Source organism: Dreissena polymorpha, chromosome 2 (genome assembly GCF_020536995.1).
Source record: "Dreissena polymorpha isolate Duluth1 chromosome 2, UMN_Dpol_1.0, whole genome shotgun sequence".
NCBI lineage: Eukaryota > Metazoa > Mollusca > Bivalvia > Myida > Dreissenidae > Dreissena > Dreissena polymorpha.
Genome location: NC_068356.1, coordinates 143,605,993 through 143,628,390, shown reverse-complemented (window position 1 = coordinate 143,628,390; position 22,398 = coordinate 143,605,993). Strand labels below are relative to the sequence as shown.

Sequence of the window (22,398 nt, the reverse complement as noted above, 5' to 3'; positions counted from 1 at the left end):
GGTTTACTTAAAATGGCGCTGCTAAACTTACAGCCCTTTAGGCTGCATTACATATGTTTAAGTAACATCAAATAAAATGAACTAACAAACCTAGGTTCCTCCTGAACATTTTATCTCACGTCAAATATTACAACAATAATTACACCAGCAATACTTACTATTTTCAAAGTACCGTATGAAAGTCAATACTTGTATGCATGTGTAAAACACCCACAACCATGTTAAGAAGTCATCCTCGAGTAGTTACTTTTAAAACAAAATGCCACTATGAGTGTTTAAAGTTAATCTGACCATCCCAAAATGATCCAGATTCACCGAATGCCTGTTAAACCTTTGTTTGTAAAATTCATTTCCGAGTGACAAAGAAATATTTGCATGATGCTACATCAATAAATTATTATTTATTGCATGAACATCGTTAAAATATGTGTTTAACTTTCTTATGCAATAATAGATACATTATGTTTGTAACCTGAGAAAAATAAATATAAATCATACACATAAACTTACACGTTCAGTGTGATTTCTCCTTGATAATGAAATCAACTATGTAAGCGTCCTTTATATATTCTGTTTTTACAAGGATTGATTCAGTTTGGTAGCGGGTGTTGTTTTGTTTTCTTTTTGAAAAATTAGCCACCTGTCACAAAAATCTGTGACCGACATAATTAGTATATATTTAATTAATTATGGATACCATCACACTGTTTCATTTTACTTTCAAAGGTTATTGACTCAGGGCAAAAAAACAACAGAACGCCTATCATTTCACGTCCTCCTCGGGCGTTAGTCAAACGGACGTTGACAGTTTGGATGACGTTATAAACGTTACTTAACTTTGGGATGTTTTTATTTATTGTTAATACGTGTTTTGAAACCATGATACAGTTTTCAATGTAAGGAACATATTGTAAATGTAGATAGGTCACAACCTAATTTTTAAAAGCAACTTTTTGTAGTTTGTAGGTAAAGTTCCAAAAGTAAAACAACACGATAAATCAATAAGGAAAATATTTTTTTGTTAACATAACATCCGTTTTCTATGAATTATGGAATATTCATGCGCTACTGATGGAAATCAGTTGCGTTAAATAAAGACGTGCATGAAGAATACGAAACATGCTTCATTGTTAGTGAAGGAGGTGTATTGAAATAGTTTATAGCCTGTAATAGCATGCGGGATAGGCATCTAAGTATTGAATGATTGCTTGCCTGAATCAATGGACACTCAAGCCGGAAATATGGGTTGGAATCCTGTTTTTAATAATTGTGTTGCCCATGTTTAGTGTATATCTTTAAAGATTTCTAGCCCAGAGTGAGCGTTAGGTATAAATAATCTGCATTCTATCTGCAAATGGTATTGGTAAATAGTTTAACTGAAATGTACTTAGCATACATTTTGTACTGTCCCGTTAAACATGCTAAAAAATGTGAGCTGATTGTATGAATGAATGCATCAGTTAGTGAGATGCAGCTGTATTCTGTAATTTTGTTATAAGTGGTGCAAGTAAAACCCGACTCAAATTCTACAAAAAAAAACTTAAATTTGAATTTGAAACCAAAAGTTATGTCAATACTTTAATGCCACATATTCTGAAATCAGCACTTTAAAACTCAAAAAGTTAGAATCAATTTCATATATAGATGTATAGATAAAATGTTAAATACACATCTCATAGAATATGAAACAATTGTGCGAATAATATAGAGGATGAAATGAGGTATGTGAAGTTGGCTGTTAGATGTTAGCTGTTCATCAGATGTTTAAAACAGACATGCACAGCTGTGCATTGGGTGTTAATCAGATGTTTAAAACAGAAATGCACAGCTGTGCATTGGGTGTTAATCAGATGTTTAAAGAAGAAATGTACAGCTGTGCATTGGATGTTCGTCGGATGTTAAAAATACAAATGCACAGCTACGCATTGGGTTTTCAACAGATATTTAAACAAGAAATTCACAGCTGTGCATTGGGTGTTCGTCAGATGTTTAAATTAGAAATGCATAGCTGTGCATTAGGTGTTCGTCAGATGTTTACAATTTAAATGCACAGCTGTGCATTGGGTGTTCATCAGATGTTTAATATATGACGAATATCCAATGCACAGCTTTGCGTTTGTATTTTAACATCTGACGAACACCCAATGCACAGCTATTCATTTATATATTAAACATCTGATGAACACCCAATGCACAGCTGTGCATTTAAATTGTAAACATCTGACGAACACCTAATGCACAGCTATGCATTTCTAATTTAAACATCTGACGAACACCCAATGCACAGCTGTGAATTTCTTGTTTAAATATCTGTTGAACACCCAATGCGTAGCTGTGCATTTGTAATTTTAACATCCGACGAACATCCAATGCACAGCTGTACATTTCTTCTTTAAACATCTGATTAACACCCAATGCACAGCTGTGCATTTCTGTTTTAAACATCTGATTAACACCCAATGCACAGCTGTGCATTTCTGTTTTAAACATCTGATGAACAGCTAACATCTAACAGCCAACTTCACATACCTGATGAAATGCGCATTAAATGAAACGTTCCTGGTTATACCGAATTCTGCAAAAACTTGTAGTGTCAATGCAAGAAACGCTTTAGTGAGTGGTATTCAAAAGATAAGCTAACTGTTAAGAATGAGTGTAGTGAATCATACTGATTAATCATGCCATGCGATACTATTTACACATATATAGACGATTTTCTGTACAACGGGTAAAGTAAATGATGTTTGATGATAATATATTTTAAGATATAATGATTGTTAAAGTCTCTATAACGCTCAAAATCAACGAAAAATTCGTGAAGTATTTCGTAAAATAAAGTTAACTGCTAAGCAATCAGTGTTCCTTATAGCAATAGGCACAAGATGTTATATGATTACATAGATGTTTGAAGATACAAAATGCTCGTTTTTATTTATTTGTGACCACAATAAATTCCTTGTTAATTTCCTGCGAATATATCTATTGATACGACACACGAACACTAAAATGGCACCATGTTAAAACCATAATAAAAACGAGCATTTTGTATCCACAAACATCTATTTTAACAGACCACATCTGGCGTTGAAATTTCGACAATGGCCATAAGGAACAACGATTTTAAATTGTTTAGCTTTATTTTACGAAATATTGTACGAAATTTTCGTTGATTTTGAGTAGTAATGTTAAAGTTTAAAGCGAGATTATTCGATTTTTATATGTGTTGAATTGTAATATATTGATACAAATATGTTATAATAACACACAATATGCAAGAAAAATTATATATTTAAGACGAATTTCATAAAATGCAGCAAATAAAAATTAGCGCCTCGAGCCGATTGTAACGAAGATAATTCGTACATATTTTCCTTCAATAACCGATGCATTCGTCTTTTTAGTAAGTGTTCGTGTGTCGTGTGAATTGATATCGCTGCAGGAATTTCAAATGAACCGTTAAACTAAATTTAGATTCACATCGTACATGCATGATATACATGCTGGCGAATTCGGCTGTACAGCCTTTTTCGATTTCAGAATTAAATATCTGGCTTATTTAGCATTTTTCGACACATGTTCTTCTTAACTTTTATTTAAGTTTATATTGAAATATATGTATAATAAGTTTTTTTACACATTTTATATTAATAAATAAATATTTGACAAGATCGTATATACCCGCTTTAAAGTTCACGTGCCGCGATTTAAAAAACCCGGAAAACACCTTTATTTATTGAATTTAGTGCATATCTAAACTATTTCGCACCTCACTTCATTTAAAATACGGTGTTATAAGCGAGAACGAATAGAACAAAGTCGCGATTTTTCACACATTCCGATGTTCTCGCCATTTTCATTCGAACCGGGAGTGACGTCACATGCACTCAGTAACGAACCGGCACTATAAAGCTTCGGATGAATTATCTCTCGAACGGATGTCTTATCTCTCGAAACTTTAGTTAGAAAAATTGATGGAAAATGGAAAATAGAGATTATGATGAGTTTTCCGTTCAACCGTGCATGTATGATACAGAATTAAGCGACAGTTTGTAAGATTTTTTATGATTCTGACTCGGACAGCGAGGTTTACTTTGTAAATGCTCAAGATAACCATCGTGTTGGGAACACGGATTAGAAATACATAACTGTGTTTCATGCACGTATCGGGGGAAAACTAATTTTTTGATTGTTATTCTACAGTACAAGCTTGTTAAATATGACTTGGTTACACAAAGCACTGGTAAATAATAAACAAATAGAGCGGATCGATCCCACTGTGGGAGCGTTCTTTAGATCTCCCCCATAGACACCAAGGAAAACGGACTCGAGAGCGTTTCATATAAGCTTAGGCTTGTTATGCAATCGAGCTTAAATAAATAGGTTAAAAAAAAAAAAAAATACAGCAGATACGTGCACCGGTTCTGAATGGGAAGGAATATTAGTATTTCTAATGACATGAATTTTAATTTAAAACATTGTTTCCAGTTATAATAAAAGAGTTTAAGTGTGAACAATTATATAAATTCATTGATAAATACAACTTCCGTTAGAATCACATGATAATCAAAATGATAGCATGGTGTAGGCCCAAGTGGGCAGAGTGGGACTTTTATATGACATGGAGCTGCACCCCTTGGTTAGCTAACCACTCGTCTGATAGTAATACATTTTATGATTGTTGATATAATTAGGGTTATGCTAATCTCTTATCTACAATCATGCTGTGTCTGCAATAATTACTGTGATATATCCACAGATAAGTCACATATCATCAGCCAAATAGCCATAAACTCCATGACACTCTGTATGGACTAATACACAACAATGGTAACTTGGGTCAATTTGACTGGTAGCCATGGAAATTCTTGAAACATAAGAAACTTAGAAATCAATCATTGTCTATGAATATATTGTTGTCTGAGGCTATTAAAAACTGGACATTCGAGTAAAAATTGAAAGTGATCTTCTAGATAAGTACATTGTTTACATAAATCGTTTGAGAAGTTGAACAATTGTTCAACTTGTATTTATGATAATACGCACAAAGTAAAGTAAATTTTCGGCTAATTTTAGATGTTAACTGAACAGAACAGCGATTGTTCGGATACCCATTACAGAAAATGCCAAGCTGTTATTGTTTATGAAATCAATAAATTGTACTAATAATTACAATTTGCACAAACCCTCCTCAATTTACATTTTTATCTGAATATTTCAATATAACATAATGGATGATGTTAGGATATAATATTACTATTTTAAGTGATACCATTCCAATTCCATTTTAAAATGGCTTTTTATAATATGTGTAATAGACAGTAATTCATTTGAGTTCAATATCAGAACAAGAATGTTATGTTTGATACTTTGTTGTTATTTAGCTGTAGCTTTGTTTGTTTATTTATCAAATAAAATGTATTTGTAATTTTGTATTTCGCTGTTCCACTGATAAACCTGTTTGTTCTTAATAATAAGAGCAGGGTTGTTATTTATTTTTGTAACTAGGCCGTTAATACATACATGGGTATAATATAGTATTAATCCATCTCTTACGAGTAACATCATACTTGGCAAAACCGAATAGACCCTTGTTTCCCTTTTCCGCACGATTTTTGCACCCGAAAAAAAAACACACTAACAGTAGAATAACGATTGTCGTGCAAAACACACACACAGAAAAAGCACACGTTTTTTATATAAAACTTGTATAAAAAGAACTGTATTAACATAGCACGATATTGAGTGTCAATGTTGACATAAAGCGCGAAGTGTTCACGCTTCGATCCGTAATAACAATTCACAAGTTTCCGTGTCATGAGCGTTGAGTGCATGTGACGTCACAGCCAAAATAGGTGGCGGAAATACCCGGGCGGTTTACGGAAACAAGATCATCGTTTTGAGTATTTTAATATTTTTTGCCATTTCTAATGATGATACCACTCGTTTTAGAACAAACATATTTATAAAATAGCATTTTTCGTTATAAAATCGGCACTGGACCTTTTAAACAAAACCGACTACTAAGTGTTAAATAGCTTCTGTGTTCGTCGTTTCAAGTCCTTTCATACCTCTTCGCGTTTTCTACATTGACATGGTGCCACTTACGTTACAGTTTTTTTAGCATGATCAATTTATGAGGTTATTATGCTAAACTACCGCGTCTTGACTACGTTCCTCGTAAGTTCTTCATAAAACACTGAGAATGAAAAACAACTCCTGGACATCCAAGACGATCTTACACGTTCAGCGTCACCTTCAGAGCGCAAGTCCGATATGGTTACGGTGTGTTTGAATCGTATACATAAGCATTTAAACTAAATTTAAGTAAAAATAAGACACTTAAAATCAAACTATGATCTGTATGAAGTCTCATTTATGAGTTTGTTTTGTTTTGAAAACGATTGCAGCATATGGCTTTTAAAACGCTCTACACATGGTACAATTGTTCATTACTGTGTTTGATGCATACGATTTAAAGATAGTATCATTAAATAGTACATTGTTCAATTTTTGTCGATAAGCTTAACGGACGTATGAATATGCGTTTCCTATGCACACATTTGCGACGAAAATATAATTATAAACTTATGCTTAGCATAGTTGTTTGAATGGTGTACTGATCGTAAGTCAGAACACAATTTAATGTCATCATCGACACAAAAGCCTGATAACTGATAGCTACGTTTGGGATATATGAATGTAAACATGTTGACCATATAATCCTCGCCATTATCTAGTTCCGGTTTCTGATGAAACATATGATAAGCATTACACTGAAAATAATTACAAAAAATGTATTACATATTGACAAGTTTTCATACTGTATATCGGTAGCATGATTGTTGTACAATTAATAATTGAATTTAACATATGTATATACCATATTTATCTTTTACGTATTGTTATGAAAGAATATTTGCACGTTGAGACACAAATAGGAAATATAGCAAACACGTGTGAGACGACTTCTCGAGTACTGATACAAATATGAAGCATCTTCAGTGAACACTTAATTTGTCGTATATTTTGTTTTACTGTCAATAACATGTTGCAGGATCAACGGGGTTTACACACGGACCTGAAATAATGTAGACACACCGTTAAGAACTTTATTTTTGAATGTAAAGTCAGTAAAATATATTTGCATAGAGACATTTGATCTTGCAATTTGTTCCTTTATCTTAAGATTTAAGAATTAAACATTTAATAGGTCTAAAATCGGTGCCGAAATTTCACGTTACGTGCAGCATAAATAATCATGTACATAAATGCGTTACACGTCGAATATTTGGCCAAGAATACAGGCTTATCAAATAAAATAATTCTTATGTATGTGTATGTGTTTTCGATGAGGTGTTTTCCCGTTTGCAGTTCACAGCCATCCAGTAAGTCTACTGTAACCGATTTATTTTTGTCCAATGACGGACCTATCGATCTTGAGCTGGAATAAATAGCATCGATGTGTTCAATCAAACATTAAGCATGTCAACGCATGTTAAAAACCGGTTATTTCGGATAAATGATTCATAGCAATATGTTCGTTTTCGTTTTAAGGAATATAATATGCTAACATGCATAAAGAACGTAGGCGGAATACAAGATATTTTTACTCCACTAGTTTAAAATAACAAACGAGTAGGAAATTTATAATAAGAGCGACCCGTTCGAGCAATTTGTTAGTGTTACATGATATGCAATAACTTACAAAGCAACTTTGGACCGCTCTTGAAAGCAGCGGAACGGAAACAGCAGTTTGTCACCAGGCCTGTAACACACTAGGAAACCCGATACCTTGTGACCAGTGTAATACCATTGGAGCTGTGCTCGGTATTTTAGCATGAGCTGAAATAGGGTAAGTAAATTGAAAAAACAAATTCAAAGTCCAATTTGAAACAACTGTGTATCAACATTAATAGCAAAGGTATTGGCTAACATGTAGAAAAAATCCTGACACATTTTCTTAAAAAATGAGCGGAACGTGACTCCCTGAAGTAGAAGATCGGGCAAAATGGGTCATGTTCAGGCATTTAGGGGTAGTGATCGTCCACTACAATTACCTGTTTGATGACAAAACAAATAGCTAGCACACAGAGCAATCTAAGATTCAATAAAATGTGCAGTTACCTCTGAAATCATCGGATATAAAGGAAGTCAATTGACAGTGATATATTTGAGCAACTAGAGCTAGAGTTATTTTGTAAATAGATGTTTAAAAATCACGTTTTGCAAATTAAGGTTGGACCATTAATTATTAACAAGTACATGTATACGTGTCTAAACAGGCAACATTATATTCATTGTTTATAGCTTTTCAGTTTATTAATTTATAATCAAGTATAGGCCAAACGGCTAAAAGGCTTTGTTAATATACGTACACAACTGCAGGGACCATTTAATTTATACAACTAGATATTTTAAATGCTAATCACACGTGTTAGAGGGCCTTCGGAAATGCCTGCAATAAGAAATAAATCGCAATTAACGATCAGCCAACATGTCGCCATTTCTATAGCCTCAATTAAACTCGCGAGGACTATTACTCATATCATTTGTATGTTAAGTTGGGATTCTCGCCATTTTCCAGTAAAACATATTTCACTCCTTTCCCCGCGGTAATTAACCATATCGCACTTGTACTTGGTTTGCTGGTTTACAAGTACTCATATGTAAACAATGCATTAGTTCATTTTGCTTTTTGCATATTTTGTCCAAAAAAAATTCATAAATGTATACGTATCTTAAAACGATTCCTACGTGAATTGAAAACACATTTATTAAATTTTCATCGTGTTTCCATATTTGGAATTAACAAGTTCTTCTCGCTTCATCAGATTGTATGAACAGTGCATGTTCATAACTGTTACGTGTTATGCCTTATCAGTATTGTGCGACGAATATTCCGGTACGAGTGTTAAAAAATCGTTGAATTAAGTATTTTCACGTAAATTATGTTTAATGCTAAAACATGGATAATGACAACATATATAATTCAATGGGATTTTTATTATATCACATTTTTGCGGAAAGTATATTTTTAAAGAAATTTAAAAATTCAAGTATACATAGCTATCGTTTTTCATACTAAATAATTAGACACATCTTACAAGTGGCAATAAACGCTTATAAGACAGTTATTGATAACAATGTTTCCATTATTTAAAGATGAAAAAGCTCTTGTCATAGAGTAAATTAACGAATCCTTATTTCTTTACAATATCTCAACATACGAAATCAATATCTATCTATTTTACTATTAACCTTAATTTTTTTCAAACAGTTACTACAGTTCAGCTAACAACCTACCAGTTTGTATCACCTAAACCTATTACACGCATGATTGGTTCGCGGCGTTGGTCAGCGCAAGTAACCGCGCATTTGCCACTTGACCGCCAGAATAAAAACATCTTATATATCTTTGATATATTGTTCTGCGTTATTATAACAGGTTAGTGATAAATCAATTTATAAACTTAAAACTTTTTATTGTTATGACCTCTTCTTATTAAATGCAACGTAAGTTATTTATTGTATTTATTGTATTACAATATTGCAATGTGTTTATATATGTTATTGCTGCTATTGTTGTAAAATAATTGTGATTAATGTAGGCATTTGCCACTTGACCGCCAGAACATAAACATCTTATATATCTTTGACATATTGCTCTGCGTTATTATAACAGTCCCTTCACACAAACCAAAAAAAAAATTTGCCGAGAGCTACGTCGACACTCATCACTATCTTCGGACTTGATTATTCCTATTAAGCACTGGGGAATAACATACACTGTCGGAGATTTTCGAAACATTCCAATATTGAAGTGTGCTGTTTGTTTCTAAACAAACTTAATGAAGAACTGTTAAACGTGACAGACTGAACGTATTCCTGTACAAGGGACTGTGTAATTGTAAGAAACGAACGCTATACTCTTTTTTCCAACATACAACATTATTACACATACTTGGCGTGGTATTTAAATAAATAGTTGTGATAATTATTTTAGATTCTTATACAATAACATAACATTGGTCTATAGAACATGGTGGGTATTTGATAATATCTTATAAATGCACCAGACATGCTGTCTTGCCATATTTGCTGAACATGAACTACTTATTGCACCCACAAAACTACCTTTTTGGTTTGTTTAGGCTAAAATATTACACAGTGATTATGAACATATTACCGATGATGTGTTAAATTTAAGCCTACTTAAAATCAAGTGGTTTACTTTGGCACAAACACCACACGGAACACATACATTTTACCCGGGTCTACTCCTTGGAACGACCAATACATTAAGAGTTACTAGCACAATGATGCCTGATTTGTTTCGACGTCAAAATATAAATTAAAATTAAAAAAAAATCCTTGGGTGTACATAAGCCAGATTTCAAAGATGTTTAAATAAATAATTACCTTCCAGCCAACAAACAAAATCTCAATGCACGTAAGTGAAAATGACTCCAACATCATAACCAACTGATACAATCGCTGATCAACTGATACATACCAACGATACGCAAGTGTGTAAGCGATATCAGCGTTAGGGGAAGGAAACTACGGTTCGGTTATCCTCTCAATCGAGTTCTTATATCCTCCCTTGCTGTTAGAAATATTCATTTAATTTTGGCTAGTCGCCACGCACACTTAACATATAAATGAATCAATCCTTTAAACTCATTTTTAGTGTTCTTGATAAAAATTAGTGTAATTTTCGCGCATTGATGTATTGATTGTTTAAATATTACGTAAGGACAGATGGAGACTACGCAAAAGAAAAGGGCTTCACGAACATGTGGCTGTCCTTTCGAAATGCCTGGCTGGGTGCCCAAGGCTTTGTCTAGGATTGTTCCACAGGACCATATTGTCCAATGTCCTCTACCAAAGTGCATAATACTACTATAAGGAGGTAATACAAGTAACACAAAATGCAATTCAATTGTTAAAAATAGTCGGTACATACGAACTGCAGTTACATGTGCAATTATCATCAGTGTGTACATTCTCAACCTCTTCACATGTAGAAACTGTACCTATATTGCGATGACATACATACATCAAAAACGTAAACGCATAAACCATTTTAGACGTAGCTTTTCAGAGCAAAGTTGAATTTGGACTCACTAAACACTCTGGATGTTTTTGCAACGAACGGCGTTCACGTACAAGAGTTCGGAAACGCGATCTAAACAGGCGCGCTCCAATATTTTAAACATCATTAAATGTTAAATATACCTTTTTTTTAGACCGCTTACGCTTTGAGTCTCTGTTAAATTCTTGTTGCAGGATAAAATAAGTACCGTCATATAATTAACCGAATTTAAACAAACATTGGGAAAACAAAATACAAATGATAGAAATAATATTTGCTGTTTGTTGTCACTCAAAACGAGGGCTTCAGCGTGACAGTCCTTTTTGTGATGTTCGGTCTGCAACCTATGTTACACCGTAGGTTCTGAAAGCAGTGTCGTGCTTTGTTATGGTTTTCGAGACGAACACCGTTATTTAAAAGTTGTTTGGTATATGTGATTGTGTACTGGTGGTGGTGCTTTGGTTCACTACTAAGAAATGTGTCGAGCAGTTGTGTGATATGTGTCTTTTCATGCGGACACTGGTTCTTTGAACAAGTCATGTGTCCGAGAATCCGAGAAAGTCCTATATTTCGCTTTGATAGTGCTTGCGACTACGACAATTTCTGTCAATTTACTGTAGGCCCTACCTATATAACCTAAATACAGCTAAATTATAATCATCTTCTACGCCGGCTTTGAGACTTTATGTATGTTATATTCAGTGATTATACCGTTGTATATATACTCCATTGCATACGTTTATGTGTATGTGTGCATATAAATTCATATATTTATATGCATGTGTAAGTGTGCGTGCGCGCATGCGTGTATATCGGATGAAAAGATGTGAATATAACTTTATTGCTCCACCACATGCAAAAGGTGTATAATGTTATAGCATGGTATTGTTAAGCATTGTTTACCACTCGATAATATTTTAACATGTTATGCCAACCATTTGTGAACACACTTTTAGCTTGCATGGATCGTAATATATCGGTACATGTTTCAGAGGCCGTGGGCCTACATGTATATCGAAAACAAACAGATTCAGTTCAGGTGTCAAGCTGTCGTGTGATATGTGTCTTTGCACTCAGGTGCCGTTGCTTTGATTGACTATCCAAGCATCTATCAAGCTGTCATGTGAAATGTGTGTGTGCATGCAGGTGCAGGTTCTTTGGTTCACTAACAACATATGTGTAAGGCAGTTGTGTATAATGTGTGATTCTCAGGCTTGGTTGTGGCAATACAATGTATATGGTTCTTAATCAAAACGCGTGTGAAATGTGTGTGAAATGTTTTAGTCAATGCTCGTATATATATATATATATATATATATATATATATATATATATATATATATATATATATATATATATATATATATATATATATACATCACTCTTAACGCGACTTATGACAAAATTGACATAAACCGGAAATATCATAATATGCGTTTATTTCTTGATGTAATTTTTGGTGACGTTATGTAATTAAAATATTAAGCAATTGTTGATCTGTCTAATACTGCTTTTTAATAGCCCTTGTCAAATGTAGATTTGTTTCAGCCTGCTGAGCTGTTGCAAGTAGCTAAACCTGAGTTATTGAATTGTGTTCGTCGTTAGTTGATGAAATAAATTATAATACATGGTAGTTTACGACATGTTGAAACCAGCATAAGCTGTGCTTATAATTTAATAAACCCAACACAAATGTGCTGTTTTAATCGGTTGTTTTCTCCGCATAATACTTTGTTAACTAGAGCTCCTCACACAACGGGAAAACATGATTCTAAATAGTAGTTTAGTTTTCGGCATTGATTGTTTAATTCGCATATGTTTAAAAATATGTTTGAAACTTTTGCAGTAGATACAGTGAGATGTGGTCGCAAATTGTAAAATGAAGTGTTTACATCGATGTCTTAAAATAGGATATTAATTTATATATATATATATATATATATATATATATATATATATATATATATATATATATATATATATATATATATATATATATGTATATATTGCAATATCTATTTACCTCGATATATGATCATGTGACTATCAAATCGTTACCACACAATTTTGCAGATCTATTCACTCAACGCAAACTATGCGAGTGATGATCAAGCAAAAATGGATTAAAGTAACATGAATATTTAAAATCAACGAAAATTTCGTACACTATTTCGTAAAATAAAGCTAAACAATTAAAAATCATTTTCCTTATGGCAATTGCCGAAATTTCAATGTCAGATGTGGTGTGGTAAAATAGATGTTTGTGGATACAAAATGCTCGTTTTCATTATGATTTTAATATGGTACCATTTTAGTGTTCGTGTGTCGTATGAAAAAATATATTCGCATGGAATTTATTGTGGCCACAAATAAATAAAAACGAGCATTTTGTATCTACAAAAATCTATGTAATCATACCACATTTAGCGTTGAAATTTTGGCTATTGCTATAAGGAACACTGACTTTTTAGGTATTCACTTTATTTTACGAAATACTTTACGAAATTTTTGTTGATTTTGAGCGTGATTTTCACGATCTCGGTCTTATTCAACGCAGAAATGAATTTCCTTTCTGGAATGTCTTGCAATATTTTTACAAAGTTCATGTACCTCGATACAATAATTAAATAAAACGTATGAAAAAACATTATTACCGTTCTTGTCGTTACATTATGCATCAAGACTAACTGTCCAGCGCCGTTTGAAACCTTTGTTTACATACATTTCAACTAACTGACATTTTAAACACACGAGTGATTTCATTGGTCCAATGCGGAGGTGTGTCTTTACAACTGGAAATTTCATTCATAAAGACTGCATGATCATTGTCAACTGGGTCATGCGAGTTGTGTATCGTGTTATTTCTTAAAAGTTGACCCAGCGTTTGTAAAAAATTTACAAGACATATACATTTCCAGAAAGAAAATTCACTTCTGCGTTGAATAAGACCGAATTCGTGAAAATCGCTGCACAATTGATGAAGATATGGCTGTTCAAAGCAATGCACCCCGTTTTGGGGTGATTTTGAGTTGCATACCTTGTTATATATAGTGAATTTTTTCTTTCAGAAAAGTTAATTTTTCGTTATAATATGATTATTTATCATTCAATGTGATGTTTTCACTAATTAATATCATAGCCAAACGCTAACCACCTGTGATGTGGCCTGGTAAAATAGATGTTTATAGATACAAAATGCTCGTTGTTTTTCCATTTTAATTTCCCGCAACGATATCTATTCATACGACACATAAACACTAACATGCGATGATGGTGTTCGTGTGTCGTATGAATAGATATAGTAAAATGGGATTAATTGGTGTCACAAATAAATAAAAACGAGCATTTTGTATCTACAAACATCTATGTAATCATACCACATCCAGCGTTGAACTTGTGGCTATTGCTATAAGGAACACTGATCGTTTACGTGTTAACTTTATTTTACGAAATACTTCACGAAATTTTCGTTGATTTTGAGCGTTATAGAGACTAAGAGATCTTTTCACGGTTTGGTAAATTGACAAAATTGAAAAAAAATTGTTTCAGATTCGCAAATTTTCGTTTTAGTTAAGATATTTGTGGGGAAACAGTATTACTGAACATTTACAATGGTTCAATATAGCCATTATATGTATATTTTGACGATTTGAAAACCTAAAAATTATAAAGCGTTGCAACGCGAAACGAATGAATAATTTGGAGAGTTCTGTTGTTGTCGTTTAAATTTACGAAACTACGAAGATTGCTTATATAAGGTATAAAATACTTAATTTGTGTATACCCGGCGGAATAGCCGAGAGGACTAATGCGTTTTTACTTCAGACTAATTCCAGGACTCCGGGGGTCACTGGTTCGAGCCCTGGTACCGGCTACTTTTTTTCCTTTTTTAAATTTTATTCTTGATTTTGTACTGGAGCTTTTAAGATCCAATGTTTACATTTATCAATATAAAGCATTTAATGACAAACTTCAAAATATGCCAAAATCTGTGAAAAGGCCCCTTTAATGCTGTCGAACGATTTCTGAATTCAAAGCGCATTTGTTGTGAAAAAAACGTGTAAATTTATCGCCGGAACACATTTAGACCTCGTTGGCATAACACAATCACCTGTTCACAGTTCAGAGACAAAACATCTTCAGAAAATTGTCAAAGATTCAAAAGATTTATTAATAAACGCATGACATTAAAAAAAAAAGCCTTTCTGTAACAAGAACGAATGTTTTAACTTCTTTTCGATCGTTTTGTATCAATCAAAATCGTTCAAAAACATGTGCAACATTTTCATTGATCATTGAAAAAAAAGTGGTAGCCTGTTTACTTTCGCTGTCAATTGTCCAAGGTTCAAACCGTAGGGAAAACAAACTTTTTTTCGCTTTTCGCTATACTTTGTCGTAGTATTGTATTTTGTTTGAATAATAAAATCATTACAGTTGTGTTTTGCATATTTATTTATGGACATTGTTCTGTGTGGTTTTTTTGCAACTATTGTTGTTGCTGTTGTTGTCGTATATAGTCCGTTGAGCAATATAGATAAATATAATTTAACATGTAAAAGGTGTAATTGTATTAGCAACTAAGAAAACACATTGTACTTTTGGATTAATTGATAGATTTTAAGGGGGAAACACTAGGTACATTTCAATATATTAAAATATGTTTCAGCGGGGTAAAGCTGGTTTGGTCTAGATTAAAAATGATTCGCAACGCATTTGCATAGAAGTAAATTAAGTGGTGTAACACATTTGATTGGGAATATACTCATTTTTAAATATGATGAGTGCATTCTTAAATGACAAGAATTCCAACTTGCAGAGTTAATTAAGTTTAATCGAAACTTAAACGTTGTATGTTTATAAAATGCATGCCTAAAGCGTATGCGATTTCATTTTCGCGGTTGATTTGGTCTGTGTTTAACATATTTTTGTGCATCAGTCGAAATGTTAATTAACACATTGCTATTTCAGAACAAACAATATAACACAAAATTAAACTAAGAGGTAAATATAGTTTATTGTTTCCAATACAATGTACATGTTATCACTAAATACATGTTAATCGTGAAAGTCTGGTTAGGTACTACTCAGCAAATGCAGGTGCCACAAATATTGAATTATGAAAAAGAAAGGAAAATAAGTTGTTTACTGACAAACGTAAAATATTGTAATATATTCTTTCATAAAATGTGTGATGAGTTATAGTTTTAATTGCTGGCATTCAACATGTTTGAATCTTACAAAACAACGTTAACTTAAAGTCAGATTATACGATTTTTATATGTGTTGAATTGTAATATATTGATACAATTATGTTATAATAACACACAATATGAAAGAAAAATGATACATTTAAGACGAATTTCATAAAATGCAGCAAATACAAATCAGCGCCCCGAGCCGATTGTGACCAAGATAATTCGTAATATTTTCCTACAATAACCGATGCTTTCGTCTTTTTGGTAAGTGTTCGTGTGTCGTATGAACTGATATCGCTGCAAGAATTTCAAATGAACCGTTAAACTAAATTTAAATTCACATCGTACATGCATGATATACATGCTTGCGAATTCGGCTGTACAGCCTTTTTCGATTTCTGAATTAAATATCTGGCTTATTTAGCACTTTTTGACACATGTTATTCTTAACTTTTATTTTAGTTTATATTGAAATATAAGTTGTTTTCACATTTAAGATTAATTAATAAATATTTATACCCGCTTTAAAAAACAAACATATAATAACAATAGGACATTGAACATTTCTATAACTTATGCCGATTAAAGGAAAGATATCAAACGGAAAGGTTTATACTCGATAAATAGTCATACGAAAAACAAGTAAAAAATTTCGACGTCATCCAGTTACAGCACCGATTTGCAGGCAAACGACGTCAACATCTTCGTATTCGTCCAGATCTGCTCAAACACTTCTATTTTGCATTTCCATGCCTGTATTATAAACAAATAACTATATATACAGTGTATAAAAACGCGATATAGACATGTCGTTCTTCATGAAAATGCGATAATATGAAAGAGAGGTCCATAATAACATTTATATAAAATACCTTTACGAATAACACATGACGTCGAATATCGAGTGTGCATTTAAGGCTACTATGTTTTTTTAATGTTTTTTTCTGTTTAAATTATGGGCATCTAACAGTTTATTGGTGTTTTCACTTCATACTACACTTATATTTGTTAATACAGCATCAACATACTAAAACAATATCCCGGAAAGAGAAAAATAATGCATTTGAATATCAACCGTACTTTCGTGGTGACAACTGACGACAGAAATGATCCGATGTTCGATGTGACTAAATTTAGTTTTAGTGCAGATTCGTTCATACGACACAAAGACACTATTTTGTTTTACGGATAATTTCGACTTAGAGGACTGGGTGAGTCATGTAAAATATCGAATATAATGTATATTTTTTAATAAACAACTGGTAGCAAGACTTGGTCAGTTACCACATTTTTACTGAACTCTTTTGACCTGTACCTTCTTTTCAGCTCAATTTTACAGTGAAAAATGCCCATAATATCACTTTAATTGACTATTTACATAGACAGTTACCTTGGAAACTAGGATATCCATGCGGTAGTTCGTACCAGCAACACTCTGTAATTACATATGAGATTTATAAAACCCATGAATAGCATGAATAACAACCATTACATGCATTTTTGTACACTAAACCGTGTTTAAAAAGCGTATTCACGAGTCTTATTAAGGCAAACGAAAGAAAAGGGAAGCTAAATTCATTTTTTGTCGTTTCACAATAGCGTCTTAATTCATTATTATATTGCTCTAAATGAATATATGTATGTCCATGGGCTTCAATAGCATGTATACACCAATCCGTTAAAGTAACATTACTATTCACAATCAACGAAAATTTCGTACAATATCAATGAAAATTTCGTACAATATTTCGTAAAATAAAGCTAAACAATTAAATACCATTGTTCCTCATGACAATTGCCGAAATTTAAACGCCAGCTGTGGTCTGGTAAAATAGATGTTTGTAGATACAACATGCTCGTTTTTTTATTATGGTTTTAACATGGTACCATTTTGGTGTTCGTGTGTCGTATTAATAGATATATTCGCAGGAAATTAAAATGGAATTTATTGTGGTCACAAATAAATAAAAACGAGCATTTTGTATCTACAAAAAACTATGTTATCATACCACATCTAGCGTTGAAATTGTGGCTAATGCTATTAAAGGAACACTGAGTGTTTAGGTGTTAACTTTTTTTTACGAAATACTTAAAGAAATTTTCGTTGATTTGGAGCGTAATAGAGACTTAAACATTCTTAGAACATACTTGTGGATGACAACTCACTTGCATTTCAGCGTTTTCTACAGCATTTACGACGTAACTGGAGCAAATCTGTCCAGCGGCGAATTTCGCTATTTGTTGAACGGTTTTATCATTTTGGCCAACCGAGGTCCATCCACCGAGGACGATTGGCTGTGCTAGTTGAATGGTTTCATAATTTCGGTCAACCGAGGTCCATCCACCGACTCGCTTTTGTTTACCTTGACCTTTACCACTTCTCAAATCAGACGCTTGACGTGCTGCAAATGCAGCGCTAACTAGAACGACGAGCAAAAGGAGAGCCTTTTGTGAAGCCATTGTAAATGCCCTTTTCTTCACTGTCCTGTGATAAACATAATCCACGTTAAATTCAAAACAAACAATAGTCCTAAATTTTGTAATTTAAACTGAATATCACTTAAGTATGCATTAATTTAACGAAATAATTTCAATCTGTTAAAATCATACCTCACCGATAGTATCCTGCTTACTTTTGATAACGTGTTTACAACTTGGGCGTTTATATAGCAGCCCTTTCAAAGAGATGTGTGGGCTTTACCTTCCTCTACCCGATTTTCATCTACAATTAATGATTCGTAAAGATATTTAAAGGCACTCGCGTAAATTGTATTCCCAACTGAATTATTTTTATTACTTGATAATATAACAATCATCACACTCTCACGTGCATAAAACGACGAAAATATTTTGTAAAAACTGAATTGTTATATTTTTTCATTTAATCCAATAGATCGTGAAGCTGTTAGTACATTTGCTTTGATGTAAACTGTATGTATTAGTGTCATAGTTTCACGAAACAAATGATACTGCATCAACAACGTTAAGTGTTATTGTTTTCATGTTACATTGTCTAACTAGCAGGGCAGCACAACCACTTACGAGTAAGGTGTTCTAAAAGTTGTATCAACTATTTTAAAATATCTCAAATTATAAATAAATAACCAATATTTTTTTTTTTTCAGGAAAACATTCATCAAAATACAAATGAATTGATAATTTTGATTACATGTGTTACATTTAAACAACAATGTTTGTGTTAAGTGTGCATGTTTTTTAAATCTTTTAATTAATATGAGTTACACACGTTTATCATCGTCATTGATTTGGCAAATATTCATATATTTCTGAATACCCCAAGTATCTTTTATTGCTTGCATAATGGTCGTATTTTCAGCTACTTCTGTTACAAAAGTTATTTAACCTTAAACTTATATTAAAAGTTTGTTGTGTGTGGACATGTTCGTTTAAAATAATCCGATGCTTTTTACATGCCGCGTTTGCGTTGTCAGCAAAGAGCGAGATCGCCTTGCAGAGCTTTTCAAATGTGATTGCAACTTATTATGCAAAATCGCAATTGGTTGCATCAACGATCCGGGTGACAGCAAGGTAAGTCTGGTTTGCGCCAAAATGAAACATGAGAAAATCAAAACAGTTTTTCAAAAAATAAAACAGTTGCATTTCTCTTTTAAAGCCCATTTGTATTTCATTCATACACTTAAATCAATTGGAAATTTATTTATCAACTTTATGCAAAAACAGTTTTGATTAGTGTTAGGACTTGGAATTTCAGTGTTACTAGTGTCAGCATTATGGACGTTTCTTACTCCCTAGCTAAAAAATTATTTATGGGTTGGGAAGTCAGTTACAACATGAACTTATTTTACACACAGATTAAAGCCAATATGAGCACAGAGAATACGGTTATGTTGTAACATACTTTGCCAACGACACTTAATGAAAAGCTTCAATACATGCCAAAATCTGTGAAAAGGCCCCTTTAATAGGAAAAAAAAACATTTAAGATAATATTTGTATGGCTGTCCATGGAAACTGAACTTGACTTATTGGTGTTTTCATAATTTATGAACAAAAGTAATTAGAAGGGAATGTGTGTACCCATGGGTTTGGTAAGATTTGTCTATAAGCAAAACCCTAACAACAAAGATGCAATTGTATTTCGAACTGTATTAGCTTATACAAACATATTAAAGATGTGTTTTCTCAGAGATTCAAATCGGTATATAATGAGTATCTTGCGTTTAATATCAGCATAGTTTCTGCAATTAAATTAGAATAACGGGGTTCAGGTGAATAAAGGGCTACCAAGCAAGGGAATTAAAGGCTACCAAGCGGGGGAATTATGGGATTCGAAGCAGGGGAATTTAGGGCTCCAAGCAGGAAAACTAGGAGCTACAAAGCAGGGGAATTAATTGATTCCGTCAGAAGAATTAAGGGCTTCTAAGCATGGCAATTAAGGGTTACCGATCAGGGAATTGAGGGCTTCCACGCAGGGTCATAACGAGATTAGAAGCAGTAAATTAGGGGCTACATACCAGGGAAATTAAGGGCTACCAAGCAGGGGAAATAAGAGCGTCCAAGCGGGGAAATTAAGGGATACCAAGCAGTTAAGGGCTAGAAAGCAATGGAATTAAGCGCTTCCAAGAAGGGAAATTGACAGCTACCAAGCAGGAGAATTACTGGCTGCCAAGCAGGGGAATTTAGGGCTACCAATCAGGGGAATTAAGAGCCACTAAGCAGGAAAATTAAGGGCTGTCAAGCAGGGGAATTAAGGGCTACCAAGCAGGGGGATTAAGAGCTACTAAGCAGGAAAATTACGGGCTACAAAGCAGGGAAATTAAATGACTACATCATGGAAATGAAGGGCTCCCAAGCAGGGCAATGAATGGCTACCAATCAGGAGCATTAAGGGCTACAACGCAGGGTAATTACGAACTTAGAAGCAGGGCAATATGGGGCTACAACGCTGAGGAATTAAGGGCTTCAAACCAGGCGAATTAAGGTTTGCCAAGCAGGGGAGGTAAGGGCAACGAAGTAGGGAAATAAAGAGCTACCAAGCAACGCAATTTAGCGCTTCCAAGCAGGGGGGGGATAAAAAACTACCAAACAGGAGAATGAAGGGCTGGCAAGCATGGAAATTACATGCTAACAAGCAGGGGCATTAAGATCTAACACGCATGAGAATTAAGGGCATATACAAATTAAGTGCTACCAAGCAGGGAAATAACGGTTTTTATGATTTACTATAAAACATTCTACAGTAAGGCGTTTTACATCTACCAGCGTTCTGGAAGTCCAATCGTGCGTTGTGTTTAAATGAAATAATTCATATATCACAGGGTATCAAGGCTATTGCGCGATCAGACAGTCTAGACATTGTCCTTGAACTCGCGTCTGTTTTAGCTAAATAAGAAGTATCTTTAAAAAGTAAGTATTGAATCGTGACTCGGTGTATGCAATAATTGTCATTCACAGAGTGCAAGTAAATTAAGATATATGCATGGCTATTGAAACCAATTTACGTAATAAATTTGAAAACATGCGCACATAATACTTTAAGTTCTAATTAAACATGCATCAGACAAACCATGATATTCATTTACAGTAGGCTTTATTAAGGAATTGACGAATTTTTAATAATTTACCATCTCAATTATATGTTCGCCTTTAACGCATGATGATATACAACCCACGCGACATAACAACCCGTGCGCAAACGTAATCATTTGACGATCTTATTTATTTGTACGGTTTGGCGACATTTAATTAAATCGAAAAGTCTAGTTCATTTTGCCAAAACCCAACACTTTAAAGGTAAGTCAAAAATCTAATGAATTACTCGGAGACACCTACTCTGTTCCGTTTGAAAATACATGTTTTTTATTTATCTATATATATGACTTTTTGTTAAGCGCATCAATTTCAAGGAAAGTAAAAAAATGCATTTCGTGGAGCCACCTACACATTTTCGTTTGAAAAGACATATATCTATGTGAAGCGATCTTTGTATAAGCGCGAATACGTTAACTCCGGCCCACACATCTGAGACACCCTACTCACTTAATGACGTTCCACGAATATCAACATTAAATTAACATAAGCAATAACAAACAACAACTTCGTTCGATACCTAAAATAGGTATTTGG

At 33.4% G+C, this 22,398-nt stretch overlaps 3 protein-coding genes across 12 annotated transcripts in view; 1 reads left to right on the top strand and 2 right to left on the bottom strand.

Moving 5' to 3' along the window:
• LOC127869298 (serine protease inhibitor dipetalogastin-like) overlaps positions 1-22,398 on the bottom strand; it is a 212,111-nt gene that overhangs the window by 23,991 nt on the left and 165,722 nt on the right. The gene's annotated exons all lie outside the window — the stretch shown is intronic.
• Positions 1-22,398, top strand: part of LOC127869297 (putative exonuclease GOR) — a 218,004-nt gene that overhangs the window by 64,949 nt on the left and 130,657 nt on the right. The window lies entirely within an intron of this gene.
• On the bottom strand, positions 16,102-19,008 carry LOC127869305 (uncharacterized). The gene is made up of 4 exons (XM_052411757.1): positions 18,901-19,008; positions 18,457-18,775; positions 17,681-17,725; positions 16,102-17,043 (listed from the first exon to the last, which is right to left on the bottom strand). The coding sequence occupies exons 2-4, from the start codon at positions 18,748-18,750 to the stop codon at positions 16,957-16,959; spliced, it is 426 nt and encodes a 141-aa protein (XP_052267717.1). The 5' UTR covers positions 18,751-18,775; positions 18,901-19,008; the 3' UTR covers positions 16,102-16,956.